A 13,066-nucleotide genomic window follows, 5' to 3' on the forward strand; every position below is an offset into this window, starting at 1 on the left:
CTTCTGGAGACCAAAGTACGACATGATGATGATGTGATGTAGTCAGAGGAGTAAAGACACTGACAGCAGAGTCACAACAGAACAGGTTACATGTTTATGATGAGTTAGTTTATTTCGATCAGCAAAATATACAACAATCATAATTCAACAAAAGAAGAAAGTGGCTGACCGAAAGGGTCGAGGCTGAAGCTAACGAGCTTATAAGTGCCCTAACCTATGATTTCTCGAAAAAACTTATTTCAAAGAATCATATATATATATACACACATACATACGTATACATATACATACATATACACACACATATATACATATAAACACACACTCTATACATACACACACATGCATATAAACATAAAACGAAAAACAAAACAAAAAACGTGTCCCCATTAACCGTTGATGTAATGATGATGTAGTAATGAAGGTTACAGGTGAAGCACAGGTGGTGCTGTGACTGGGTGCTAACTGAACGCTGCTTAATAAGAAAAACTCAACTGTCTCTTTATTTTTCAATTGTCAATATGTATTGCCTCGTGGTCATCATATCCTCACTCTTCCATGTGGGAATGTTTAGTTCCAAAATGACCCAAATAAAACAAGTAAATACATGATGTATACAACTATGTTGGAAATTAACCATGAACATAAATATCAGAGGAAATAAACGGCATTAAATACATATGTATCAATAACAGGTATACTGCCATCTAGCGGTATAAAGGTGAACCGTTTACTCTGCGGTGGAAATATAGTCTCTGCACAGAAACATTACTTTGATTAATCTATATTAGGAACTGTGTTGCATCAAACAAGGCAACGATTAAGTGAGAAGGTGATTCTTGCTGTGTAGGCTACATGAATATTAAACTTCCCGTCGTCACCACTGTCGCTAACATATCCAGGTTTAATTATTTATTCTTTATATTGACAAATTAATATTCTTCTAACGTTACCCTGCTATGTGTTTGCATCGTTAAAATATCCCCGTTTAATTATTTATTCTTTATATTGATTAATTAATATTCTTCTAAGGTTAATACGAATATGTATCACTGGCTTTTATTTTGACTTAATTTTAAGCACTTCCGTTCTGTCGTTTTTGGTTTCAGACAGCAGAAACGAAATACGGAGGTGGTATTCCGTTTTTCCGTTTTTGGTTTTCAAACGGAAAACGAAAAAACCACGTGATTTCCGTATTCCGTATTTGGAATGAAACGAAAAAACAAACTAACAAAACGTACACGGACCATGGAGTGTGATGGTGAAGCAAATCGGTCAGGTAGCAGGGGGCCTGGTTATGGAGGGCTTTGTAAGTGAGGAGAAGGATTTTGTACTGGATACGTTCTGGGACGGGGAGCCAGTGGAGGGTCTGGAGAACAGGGGTGATGTGATCACGGGAGCGGGTGAGCAGGCGAGCAGCAGAGTTCTGAATATACTGGAGTTTATTTAGAATTTTGGATGTTGTGCCATAAAGAATGCTGTTACTATAATATAATAATAAAGGAATATCTAATCTAATCTACTAAATGATGCGGGTTGGCCCATTTCAGAATAATGCATTTACATTAATGTGCAAGTTTCCTTGAAGTTGGGGCTTATTTTTACTGCTTGGTATGTTGTGAATTTCTCTAATGGATTAATAAATCGGTGTTTATCCATAATGATTCTTTTAAAAGTATCTATTATTGTATGTGTTTTAAACTTGAATATGCCACGTGACTTCAGTTATTAAATACGTAGTGGAGTAAAAAGTACAATACTTCCCTTTTAGACATAGCGGAGAAGGAGTTTGAAGTAGCAGAAAAAGTAAAGTACAAGCAGCTCAAAATTGTAGTTCTTGAGGAAAGTGATCTTTTAAAACCATCACGGGTATGAATCCAACCACTATTCTTAGTAAGACCCACCATGCGTAGAATTGAAGCGCTAGAATTGGCCAAAAGTCCAGCTCGGAGGTACCAGTAACCTGATTTGTTCAGGTCCTAGGTCTAGGTCAAGGACCAATCGTATCTACCTCAACCAGCTACGTTTGGACGTGTCTTTCCAAGAAGGTGCCATTGGATACACACACATCCGACCACATAAGAAAGTGTTGCAAAAGTAGACCATCAACAGACGTAAATAAAGATACCAACGTGTTTCTAAAAATCACTGGACTGGAATTTTTTTATTTTATTTAATATTTTTTCTCCAAACATTACACGGAATCTTTCAATGATACAGTATATATATATACATACACATCAGTGTATTTCTTTATCTAAAAAGTTGAGGGCCATTGGCCAATGCAGCTGTGCGCTTCGAGAAAGGATTGCAGATTGGACGTTTGTGTGCCGAAGAGAATTCACGCATGGGTCACCAGTAATTGGTCAGGGAGACTAGAGTGCCATCGGTGTTTGCCTTCCCCCAAAGCTAGTTCGGAGAGGAGACGGTGGGGGGGCTGACGGGGGAGTGGCACGATGAGTGTTAAGGATGAAAAACATGGAGCAGCGGTATCTACCTCAAGAGGAAGCAGTGCACATTAAATCTTACCAGCTAGATGACTAAACCAACCAAATACACCACTAATGGCTAACAGAACCTTTAAGAGTGTCACCCGACACAATCTATTGTTGTTGTTTTTAGGGAGTGGGATCATACTTTTTTTGTATTTCTGTAAAAGAAAACAAAATAAACTGACAAACTGTAGGATAGTTTGAGAAACACTGATAGACATGAGTTTCCAATGCTCCCAGCTGTGTACAGACCAACAGTAAAATACTAGGTTTCAGAGTTGCAAGACGATCCTTGCCAAAACTGAACAATCATTTTCAATACGGATCTTTGGTACATATCAGCTATTTGATCCCACCTGTTGCGGATTCTAAAAACCAAGCAGCTCCAAGGATGTGATGGAACACATGAGCAGGCAAATGGGTAATGGGAATGGAGACTTATTTTTTTTCCAGTTTCAACTGATAACATGAAAGAACAAACCCAGTTCTGGACTTGACCGGGTGCAAGGGATCTCTTCCTATCTGAACTACACTACGTGTTTCCTGGACACAAATAGTTGAAGTTTTTGTCGGGGTGAGAGAAACCCTTCGTAGGCTAAGCATGAGCATGTCCGAGCACTGCAGGGTGTGAGGTGGCTGGGATGGTTCAGGTCAGATGGGAGGGTCTTCAGTGTCACAGGCGGATCGGCGTGACCTCTACATCATCCCCATCTGCATTAGCGAGTTGGCGTACGCCATGGGCTTGACATTAGGATGAGGCTGTGAAGGAGAGAGAGGAAGACAAACGTTACACCAGGATTCAACTTTTCTTTTTTAAAGCTCCAGTAGACAATATGCATTAGAAAAAAAGAGTAAATTATGACCTACCCTTTCATGAAAATATGACCCATCATTTCCAAAATAACTACAATGAATATAACAATTTAGAGTAGAGTTGCACAGCATGTAAATACAAGAAAAGTATCACAAATATCTTGTCATCAGAAACGATGCGTAACCAGTTCATTGGTAACGGTGCTTTAAGAATGATAGTGGAGGCTATTTCCTGTGACGAGTGGAAAGGACCAGAGTTGATGCGTTGGTACTGTTTATAATGCAACTTTTTATACTAGAAAATACAATCATTTATTTGTGTATCATTTGAACTGTGGGTTTGTTTGCAATTACCCACTTTATAGGATAATAAAAAACAGATAACTTTAACAACAATCTGTATTGTGCGATATGGCGATGTGGCTCATGCACGATCTGAATTGGTATTGGCGACTGGATCAATGCTTCTCTAGAAGTTATATCTGCTGCGATGTTTACCGTCAATTTGATCTGTGACTCAAAAATATGATTACGAAATTAAAGCAGGTTATGAACCGCTAGCCATCTGCATAAATCGTACTTAAGTTTGATGTCTTTGGCGTCATCATTTCAATATCTGCATCCCAATAAGGACTCAGGGAATCGCATTAATGTCATAACTTCAGTGTTGTGACAACACTAAATCAGAGTACAGGATACTTACCATAGCAGTGAACTGGTGAAACTCTGGCTTAAGGTCGGATCCCCTGAGGTGGATATAAGCTCCTTTGTTTCCCATCTGATCACTGGAGGAACACAGAATACAACACGCAGCGTTTAACAAAAGAAGTGAACAGCGTTAGCAACGGCCGACTCCACACTCTTAAAGTTAGCCGGCATCATTACGTACCAATAGTTGGGTGCTGAGAACACGGTGATGCACTTCCCTGAGTGAGTGACCTCGTAGCCCTCAGCTTTCACCTCATGACTACGCACAATGAAATCCAGGTTGTTCTCCTCCAGGAAGCGCGCCGTCACATCCGGCCCGAACTGACAACTCACTCCTCGCTTACTGACTGACCGGCCGTTCTGCATGACAGGGAGAGTATTAACTCTTAATCCAGTTCGAATTGGATTGAATGTTGCTCGAACACAAATCCCTGGATACATAATGAGCTATAGGCGGGTGGGAACTGACCTGAGGCTGTGGATCCGACCAGAGGAGATCACACATGGGACCTGTGGAAAAGCGGAGGAAAGTGTTGAATGTAAAAGGCTTTCTTGGGGACAGATTTCACAGATGGGGCATTTGCAGTTGGAGCCTACCTGAGTCTGGAGGCTGTCTGTTCCTTTCAATCTTCCTGATGTCGTCCAATGTGACGCCATCTTCACTGAACAGGCCACCGTGCATCACCTGAAAAGGAGCCATGTGAACAGGCCAGCGTAGCCAAGCGGCCGGTGTGATGCGCACACTACACGACAAATATAGATACAAAAGCATCCATTGTCTCGTGGTATTGACATCATACTGGCACAAATACATATACCTTTCACTATGTCACAGACATGAACACAATTAAATGTTTAATTAAATTATTTACATTTGAGCACACCTTTGTCTCAAATTATTATAATTTACATTAATAATTCAATGAAATTATTTATGGCTCTAATCAAAGCCATATTTAATGTCGAAAGAAAGTGCGGGCAGCAGCAGTTAGGAAGCAGTCCCACACAGGCAGTGTGGCGCAGGTGAAAGGACTGTGTGCTGGCTGTAAATGGATCAGCGCAGTTTATTAGTCTTTAAATAAATGCTCACAATGTCTAAATTTCAGCCCAATTGGGGGGTACATTGTGTGCTGACCTTCAAGGCGGATCAGCTATTCTCCTTTAAATACCAATAGTGTAGCAGGGTGTCTACAGGAATAAACCAGTGAAATTTAAGACGTTAAGACTTTTTAAGACCACGTCTAAATAAAATTTAAGACCTAATTTACAATGGAAATATACATTAATCTAAATTAATTAATTCAAAGTAAACACACTGATGTCTGTTCAAAATTAACAGTATGGTGTAATGCAAAAGGATAACACAAATGTCATTGCTGTTGTAAATTATATTTATTAATACATTTTCAGAACATTTAAGTCCCATGAACAAATGTCTCTAAAATTAAGTAAATATATTTAAAAAATACATGCAACATAGTTCCCTTTGAACAAAAAAAATCCATAAAACAAATAACATTTCCAGCTGCTTTTAAAATGCAAATTCATTTACATAATAGAATGTATGTGTGTGTGGGTGAGTGAGTGAGTTCTCATGTCTCTATGTGATGGATGTTTGTGCACAGGTTCATGTCTACTCCTGAGCTTTTGTGAATATACTAGGAAAACAATCCTTTTCAAACTGTATTAATATAAAAACTTCCAGTTGACATTTGGTCCATTCTCCTGGAAAAAAGAAAGAAAAAGGCAGACATTAGCCAAACAACAGTCACCACATCTCTTATGACACCACCACTTCAGATTAATGTCAGACTGGATAAATAGGAATGAATACTATTTTTACAAATTAAGCAACGTGAGCCATCCCTTGAGCCTAGTGAACACTATGTAGACATATTGACAGGTAAACACCACTCTACTTACTACCATTCTAAAACTATTTTTAATTAGTCTAATTAATGTGTAGTGCGCCTATGCATAGCTGTTATTAACTTGACACATGAGTAAAGCTTAACTATATGAAACACATACTCATATACAAGAGGATAGTTAATACATATATTTATGTTAGACTTACTTTGAGGTGCTGAAGTAGGTCCTGGTGTCATGGCCCATGAGCTCCACAGGATCCTGACTGGACGTGGTCATTTAACCAATAACGCACATGAAGTCCAGCTGTCTGCTCGCGGTGGTCTGGTCCAGAGTCTCGTGGAACAGAATGAAGAACGCACTGCAGCGTTGGTCTTCGGTGATGAGCTCTTTGTTGCAAGGCGCTGGATTTCCTCCGGTGACCTCCAGCGTTGTAGTTGACGTCGTTGCGGGCAGCGGAGCAGGAGCTAGTGGCGGAGCAGCAGCTAGCCCCGCGGGCTGCTGGCGGCCTTCGCTAGTCTCTGTGCTTCTTGCTCTGCACGTGAGATTCCACCGCTGGAAAGTCTCGCGACACATAACGCAGATTCAGAAGCATTTCACCCACCGTGACCAGAAACACTCGTTCTTTTCAAGCCGTTGTTGAACTTGCATCCTGCCATGTTTTCTAAAGTAGCCGATGCTTCACGTTGTAGGGGATTGATAGGACCGAATACGCGGTGCTCACCCGCAGCGCGCATCACGGCAGAGCTTCGATGCCGGCGCGCACATCGCTCTGTCGCGCGAGCCGAGAATTGTTTGCGGGGGGGGGATTTCACCCTGTTATAGGGGAAACACTGGAGTTGATAAGCGTGTCTTCTTGTCTGATCAATACGCAACTGTGAGGTGCGCGAATGGACCGAGCGGCCAGCTGCTGATCACTCAACAGCCCGACCTGCATAAATAGACGGTGCGCGCGCAGCGCGCCAACATATTTTTTGGGAGCACCGAAGACCCATTTTGACCCAGGAAAACCCCTGGACATGACACCCAAAAAATTTAAGACCAATCCAATCTGAATTTAAGACAATTTAAGACTTTTTAAGGCCTTATTTTTAGGAAAAGCAATTTAAGACTTTTTAAGACTTTTTAAGGACCCGCGGACACCCTGTGTAGCTGCTTTGCCAAGTGCGACACCTAGTGGTGATATCCGGTACACCAGTCCGGTCATGTTGCTTAACGTCAAAGCAGTTTGAATGATTTTAAACTGCTCAGCGTCCACTGAGTTAAAGTAGAGTGGCCACACGCACAATTTCAATCATGTCTGCATGGACGGCTTGGAGGATAAAATAGCACAGGATCCACCGGCTACAGGACTTGTGTACAAAACAAGAGGGTGAACAACAATTACATTTGGTTGCAGGGCCCTGCGGCTGCTTTAAACTCATGGCACCACTTCTTACCAGTACTTTGCTGTTGATACACTGTGCAAGAGGCAGCCACTGGAAGACCTCGCTGAACAGCTGGAACATCTGGGCTGTGTACTTGGCTTTGATCTCCCCTTCAAATCCATACATCTGGTTCATGTTGTCCGTCTCATGGTTACCTGCATGTTAAAATACCACATTTACACAAGTTTCCTACATCAATACAAAGTATGTAATGGAACAGTCGAAACCAAATGAATTGTGAAAACTAAACGAATAAATGAATTTCATTGTTGTGCTTTGAACTTTATGACGGCAGACATGTATAGAGTGGAACATACAATACGACACGTTGTACAGCACACATACACCCACTGACTCATGCACAGGCCGAGTGTAGGTGTTCTCACCCCTGAGCAAGTAGAAGTGGTCGGGGTAGAGTAGCTTGAAGCCAAAGAGGGTAACGATGACCTCGAGTGAGAAGGAGCCGCGATCGACGAAGTCGCCGTTGAACAGCTGAATTCTGGGGTTAAGCATTGTGACGCGCGAGTTTTTAGGCTTGTTTTTGTTTTAAAGCCCTTTGAACACCAGGAACGTTAAAAAATAAGCGAAGCCGATAGCTGAATGCGCGACTGCGAATATGTTATGCATAGGGCTTTTATTGTGAAAGGAAAGAACAGAAGGAGTGAATCTGGTCTGCAATGCCCTTGTCAAGGTTGGAAGAAGTAACAAAACATTTCTTTGTTGGATGAAACCTCAGAAGAGAAAAAAAATCAACCCCAATAATCTGCTTCTCGCCATGTGATAAGTATTTGTGGCAAATACAATAGTAAAAAAAAATATATATATATATATATAAGTGCAATTAAATCACATGAAAAAAAAGAAAACTGCCCTGGTGTGTAAAGGCCTTCAGACACAGAATGGTACAAACAAGGAGGATGACTGCATGGACACAAATGTAAAAGCTGTTGAAAAGGATACATAGGGGTTGGTCTCTGATGGAAGGCCATTCAACTGGAAGATGTGGAGGAGATCGTAGTACTGTCCATGCGTGTCACCACAAATTGTTATTTTTTCTGTCTGTTGCAAATAGAAACAGAACACTTTAGATAAAATACCCAAAACACACATTGTATCAAAGAACCATGAACAATAACAGTGTCCTATGATGAGCAGATCAAGAAGATAAATCTTCTGTTGCACTCTCATTGGACATAAACTAACACTTTGAGACATTCAATTCAAGTCAATACTTGAAAAGTCCTCACCTCTTTTAATGTGATCTCGACAAGGCTCGGTAGTTTCGATAGAAGGTCTTTAGCTTGCACCAAAATCTGAAAGAGTACAAATTAAATAAAGTTATGACAGGTACATTAAGTTTCTTCAGTCAGTGTATAGAAACAGACAAACAAATTTAATTTAATTTGGCTGACGGCTTTAATCCAAAGCAATTTACAATAAGTGCATTCAACCACGAGTACAAACTTAGAAATATTTACCTGATAAGCACACTTTCTGTGCATTTTTTTCTGGTCTTTGAACCAATCCATCATCTCTGTCATGAACTTCAACGTGACCTTCCCGTCCTCAAGCTGAGGGCCTTCATAGTCATCCTCGATCGCTGCAATACAACATCAACTTCTATTAGATGGAAAACCCAGTAATGTACGCTACAGTAATGATGCAGAAATTCACACCGGTGCATTTTGTCATCATTAGCTCCCGTCTTACTTACTGCACATTAGGATTACAGAGAGATATCTAGATATATTCTGACACATTTGTTCAATCATACAGGCGACTTACTCATGCTTTCGATGTCCAGGGAGTCAACAACAGATTTCTTAATCTCATCGCTGGCAATGGCTCTCTCGAAAGCCTTCCGCTTCACAATCTTGTTACATTCATGATACTTCATCTTCGCATCCTTATCACTTGGTCGAACCTTCACTACCTATCATCAGAACAAGGAAACAAAATAAAACCACCAGGCCGGTTAGTCATCAAGCAGCATCAAGGAAGCCTTCGGAAAATTGACTCTGCATGCCTTAAAAAGACCAGGATGTAAACAGTTGTTAAAAGTATATCATGGTTTAAATTCTGCAGTTTCTACTGGATGAAAAATGATTTAAACCATTCATACTTAATGTTCTGCAAGAAACATCTCTAAATAAATATAAACCCAGATACAACCCCTCATAGCTTCATTAGGATTAACTGTTTCTGTTGTCATGGTGCTTGGTCCAGTTTGTGCAACGGGGTCTATGTTTCCAAAGCCCCAGTACACTTACATTGCTTACAGCACGAAAACCAATAGACACCAAATAAGCTTTGCGGCGAGTGCCTTACAACTGGATCTAATTGGCATCATGACGGGATTTATATATAATCCCCATTCCATGGCGTTAAAGCAACACGAGCAGCCCGACTCATGGGGACCGATCAAGAGATTGAACTGGATAGATACTTCATTGGAGAAAAAAATCTAAACATTTTATTTCACTGTGCACAATGCTTATGTCTCCTAAATTCTAGGGTCAGAGTTGAAAAGTGTTCTGCTACTTTGTCGAAAACACTTTTGTTTCTTACCGTCTCATAATCCTTGAGTGCGGCCTTGAACTTGCCCAGTGCCATGTTGGAGGTGGCGCGGCGGTAGTACCCCTTGATGTAGTTCTTGTCGATCTCCAGGGCCTTCGTGGCATCAGCCAGGGCATAACCGTAGCATTCTGTGCGCAGGTACGCCAGGCTACGGTTGCTGAAGTAGACGGCATTGGTAGGGTTGACCTCCAAGGCCTCGGAGTAGTACTTGATGGCATTGTCATAGTCTTTCTCTGAAAAGAAAATGTCACATTGTTAACAGAAAAAACTGAGCTTGTGGATGAACAAATTCCATTAAAATGTTTTTAAAAAACACGTTTGTGTATTTATTTTGTCTAGTATCTTTATTTCTAAATAAAGAATAGCTCATTGTTGCAAACCGAATTTTTGACAGCAACATAAGGCGAGCTGGTTCATTTCTTTGGCGTTCTATTTTTTAAAGCGTTTGTAGCTAGAAAATACTTATTTACTAATCCAAAGTAAATACATTGAAAGCCAATGATGATGACAATCCTTCCCGCACTTAATAAAAATACTGCCATTGAATACCGTAAGATAAATGACGTGAAAATTCTGACAAATATTGTGCGTTTATATACAATATTGGGTAATTTCTTGAATTTTGTTGATCAATTCAACGTTTATCAACCGCATGGGGGGTTGATAATGCGTCTTAGAAGTTATAAGTAATGCAGACATGTTCAGTTAACTAATTATAAATCACTAAACCCAGACATTTCCTGAATAATTTCAGTTCATAGGCACTTGTATCAGTAAAATGTTGTTGTTGGAGAATAATTTACAATGCCGATTTGAATGGACTCTTGCAAATTAGCTATAATAAAAAAATCTGTTTATGGAGAAATCACATGCTTGCCAAATTCAAATCAGGTTTTGTAAAATTTGCTGACTAGTTTGACAGAAATATATTTTATATTGGAATAGGTGACGGCACATTTGAGAAACAGTTGCTCATAAGTGATACGAAGTTAAAACAAATTTAAAAATCTGTTCTGTATATTTTATCCCTCTGACAAAAAAAGACAATCCTGCACTGCACATCGAACAACAGACAACCTTTCCATTAGATCGGCTCCAATACGTCATGATCTCTCAGCCCTTCAGATATCACAAACTTAAACCTACATGAATCGTGTCAAGGAATACTATCTAAATCATCTAGAGTGTGGCTCAGTGGTGAGAAGGGTCGTCATTCAATCATAGGATCGCCGGTTCGATCTGTTAGCCCATGCCGATGTGTCCTTGGGCAAGACACTTAACCACCATTTGCTCCCGTAGGCACGGTGTGTGAATGTGTGTGAGTGTTGGGTAGTTAGTCCTGATGTGCAGGTGGAACCGTAGCTCCTCCCATCAGTGTATGAATGGTGTGAACGGGTGAATGATGTCATGGCATGCGTGCAGTGGTTGGAAGATTAGGAAAGCGCAAGTACAGGTCCATTTACCATTTATCTATAGAATCAGTAACTTGGCAGCAGATTGGCTTTTTGAAAGACACCGTAACTATCGAAAGAGAACTTGACCTTTGTCCTTGATGCTTTTCTCTGTCACAAAGCTGTGGAGAGTACCTGTGTTTTTTAATTAAAGTACTGTTCTAAAGTACAATTAAGTTATAGTGCTTTGCTTCCATTTCATGCAACTTTATACTTCCACTCTAAAAACTAAACTAAATAAGTTGCATATACAATAAAAGAGCGATTACACTCAACAAAAAAAGAATGTACATCAAGTGAATTATATTAGGAGCAACTTTAAAGTGAATCATTATAATAATAATAATCATTTATTTTATAGAGCGCTTCTCAAGTCACCCGAAGTCGCTTTACAGAGTGCAGAGTCCAGTAGTCACACACACACACACACACACAGTCATCCCGGTGGTGGTAAGCTACATCAGTAGCCACAGCTGCCCTGGGGCAGACTGACGGAAGCGTGGCAGCCAATCAGCGCCTCCGGCCCCTCCGACCACCACCAACATTCGATGCGGTGCATGTCTTTATGGCGGTGGGGGAAACCGGAGTACCCGGAGTAAACCCACGCAGACACGAGGAGAACACGCAAACTCCACACAGGAAGGACCTGGAACGACCGGGACTCGAACCCAGGGCCTTCTTGCTGTGAGGCGAAAGTGCAACGTTAATTTGATGCCAGTAGGATTTTGAATAGGAGGCGCATCGTGACTGTCGGTATTGTCTCACTTCAAAATGAACCGCCTGACCAGAAAAGTACCCATATAGAGGAAACAGTTCCAGTATTGTTGGAGACCCGAAGCTCCTCGGCTGCTCCTGAATATTTACAACATGGTGGAACTAGTTCCAGAATCTCACTTTAATCGAACGTTCTACGAGCGAACAGAACACGCGGTTGAAGCCAGACGTTAAGAACCGAACGCGAGCACGTTCGGTGGGCACGACGGAGGACGCGCGCGTGGCGGCATGTGTTAACCTATGTAGCCGTTGCTGTGGTAGCTAACGTTAGCTAAACCGGCTCATTTCAATCCAGTGCGTAGTTATCCAATGAATGGAGTTTACAGTTAGCATGCCATACGAGCAGCACGTTAGCCTGGCGTATCCGGTTGGGAGCGCGTTGCTACGGGGTTATGTCGCCCCGACAGCTAATGGGTCACTTATTCGTCTGTTAAGAACTGCTGTTAAATAGGCGTCGGCCTGACAGGACCGTCACATTACCTTTAAAATAGTTATTCGCCTTCTCCTTCAGCAGCTCTGCATCGTTACTTCTATCCGCCATCTTTTCTTCACTGCCGTTTTCCGATACATGCGCCATTTACTGCACTGTCGCAAATAATTTGTGTGCGTGTGTGCTCGCCGGACTCTAAAGAAATGTTAACCGAAATTAAACCCTTACTGCTGCATACATTTAAAGTCTAAATATGTGGATGAACCAGAAGTGCAACAAAAAGTAAAGTGTAGGGTAAATGCCTAAATAATAAAATATAATTTAAAGTAAAGATTAACGGGTATGAATACAGCATGAGCCCTTATGAATACATTATTATAGATAGATATGTACTTTATTAATCCCCAAGGGGAAATTTGTCGTAACAGTAGCAGCACCAATAAACTAAACACACAAGAATAAAAAATAAAATATAAAAAACAGGGATGAAAGATAAAGATGTATACAAGAAGTATACAAAGTAAA

At 40.9% G+C, this 13,066-nt stretch overlaps 1 protein-coding gene across 2 annotated transcripts; it reads right to left on the minus strand.

The window, feature by feature from the left end:
* Positions 1-2,145: 2,145 nt before the first annotated feature.
* Positions 2,146-12,703, minus strand: ppp5c (protein phosphatase 5, catalytic subunit). 2 transcript variants are annotated; one of them, XM_056441449.1, is made up of 13 exons: positions 12,592-12,703; positions 9,878-10,119; positions 9,095-9,242; positions 8,788-8,909; positions 8,557-8,622; positions 8,270-8,368; positions 7,696-7,801; positions 7,322-7,464; positions 4,611-4,698; positions 4,483-4,523; positions 4,195-4,373; positions 4,009-4,090; positions 2,146-3,251 (listed from the first exon to the last, which is right to left on the minus strand). In XM_056441449.1, the coding sequence occupies exons 1-13, from the start codon at positions 12,686-12,688 to the stop codon at positions 3,189-3,191; spliced, it is 1,476 nt and encodes a 491-aa protein (XP_056297424.1). In that variant the 5' UTR covers positions 12,689-12,703; the 3' UTR covers positions 2,146-3,188. The 2 variants fall into 2 exon arrangements, 1 of the variants encoding a protein (XP_056297424.1); XR_008834880.1 differs by lacking the exons at positions 2,146-3,251; positions 4,009-4,090; positions 4,195-4,373; positions 4,483-4,523; positions 4,611-4,698 and adding exons at positions 5,387-5,738; positions 6,091-6,437 and having other exon boundaries at positions 12,592-12,690.
* Between the last annotated feature and the right edge of the window lie 363 nt (positions 12,704-13,066).

The sequence above is a fragment of the Pseudoliparis swirei genome, chromosome 20 (assembly GCF_029220125.1).
Source record: "Pseudoliparis swirei isolate HS2019 ecotype Mariana Trench chromosome 20, NWPU_hadal_v1, whole genome shotgun sequence".
Lineage (NCBI taxonomy): Eukaryota > Metazoa > Chordata > Actinopteri > Perciformes > Liparidae > Pseudoliparis > Pseudoliparis swirei.